This window comes from Ceratina calcarata, unplaced genomic scaffold (genome assembly GCF_001652005.2).
Source record: "Ceratina calcarata isolate Rehan_Ccalc_2016 unplaced genomic scaffold, ASM165200v1 scaffold236.2, whole genome shotgun sequence".
NCBI classification, from domain to species: Eukaryota; Metazoa; Arthropoda; class Insecta; order Hymenoptera; family Apidae; genus Ceratina; species Ceratina calcarata.
In genome coordinates this window covers 12,232-13,121 of record NW_017145507.1, presented here as the reverse complement: position 1 = coordinate 13,121, position 890 = coordinate 12,232, and the positions used below count along the sequence as shown (strand labels likewise).

At 49.4% G+C, this 890-nt stretch overlaps 1 protein-coding gene across 3 annotated transcripts in view; it reads right to left on the bottom strand.

Annotated features, from left to right (window-relative positions):
* Positions 1–9: 9 nt before the first annotated feature.
* Positions 10–890, bottom strand: part of LOC108622744 (proton-coupled amino acid transporter-like protein pathetic) — a 7,453-nt gene continuing 6,572 nt past the window's right edge. For 2 of the 3 annotated variants that reach the window (XM_018020823.2, XM_026811714.1), the window contains exon 3: positions 10–452. In XM_018020823.2, the coding sequence (XP_017876312.1) occupies positions 41–452 (412 nt within the window). In that variant the 3' untranslated portion in view covers positions 10–40. The remainder of the gene's footprint in view (positions 453–890) is intronic. The other variant, XM_018020824.2, reaches the window with a different exon arrangement.

The following is an 890-nucleotide window of genomic DNA, read 5'->3' as shown; positions in this document are numbered from 1 at the left end:
ATTCAGAGTATGAATGAGTGACGATGAGTAGTGAAAGCACTTACTTTGCGAGGCGAGCGTACTTCTGTACAGGCTCGGGACCGACTAGGAACGCAGCCTCGGCGACGTCCGCGAATCCCAAGCTGGGCGTCTGGGTCCGCCTGCAGAGCACGTGAGCGCATTTCACCAGAATGTGAACGCAGTAGGTGCAGACGGCGCCTATGAAGAAAGTGGCGAACAAGCCGAACAGGAGGCCGGCGTTACGGAAGGCCATCGGCATTGCCAGAATGCCGGTGCCCAGGCTGCCCTTGAGCAAGTGTATCAGTGTATCCAAGTCAGACGTCGGATGGGCTAGCTTCCTGTGCTCGAACGGATTGTAAAGGGCCGCCTCCTCGTCGTTAGGTCGTTCCACGAGCGGCAACGTCGAGCCGTTCGTGACGGTAATCGGTACATCGTTTTTCTCGCACTTGTATCTGCAAAACCAACGTCGTTAGCATCCGAGGGGCTCGTCAACGTTACGCTATTATATTGTATATTATCGTAACGAGAAAGCGCGAGTAAAAGTGTCTGACAGAGGAGGATAGATATGGCTACGTATGTAAGGCACCGTCATGATTCATCCTCGACGAACCGATTATGCGAATGTCGTCGAATCCCGGAGAAAAATACGTTCATGAGGGAAGCAGAGCGCGGTGTATGTAAATGTACTTTGATTATATATCTCGTTACGGGGGATTACGGATCAGTGGGGAAACAGAGAGGATCAAAGTGTTTGTAATCGGTCCGATGTGAGCAAAGCTTGCGAAATAACGTAGTCAGTCATTGATTTCATGATTACATCTATTATTTCTAATCTAACATTTAAAACAAGGGGTTTCTTGGGGGTTGAATTGAGCAGACAAAATTAATTG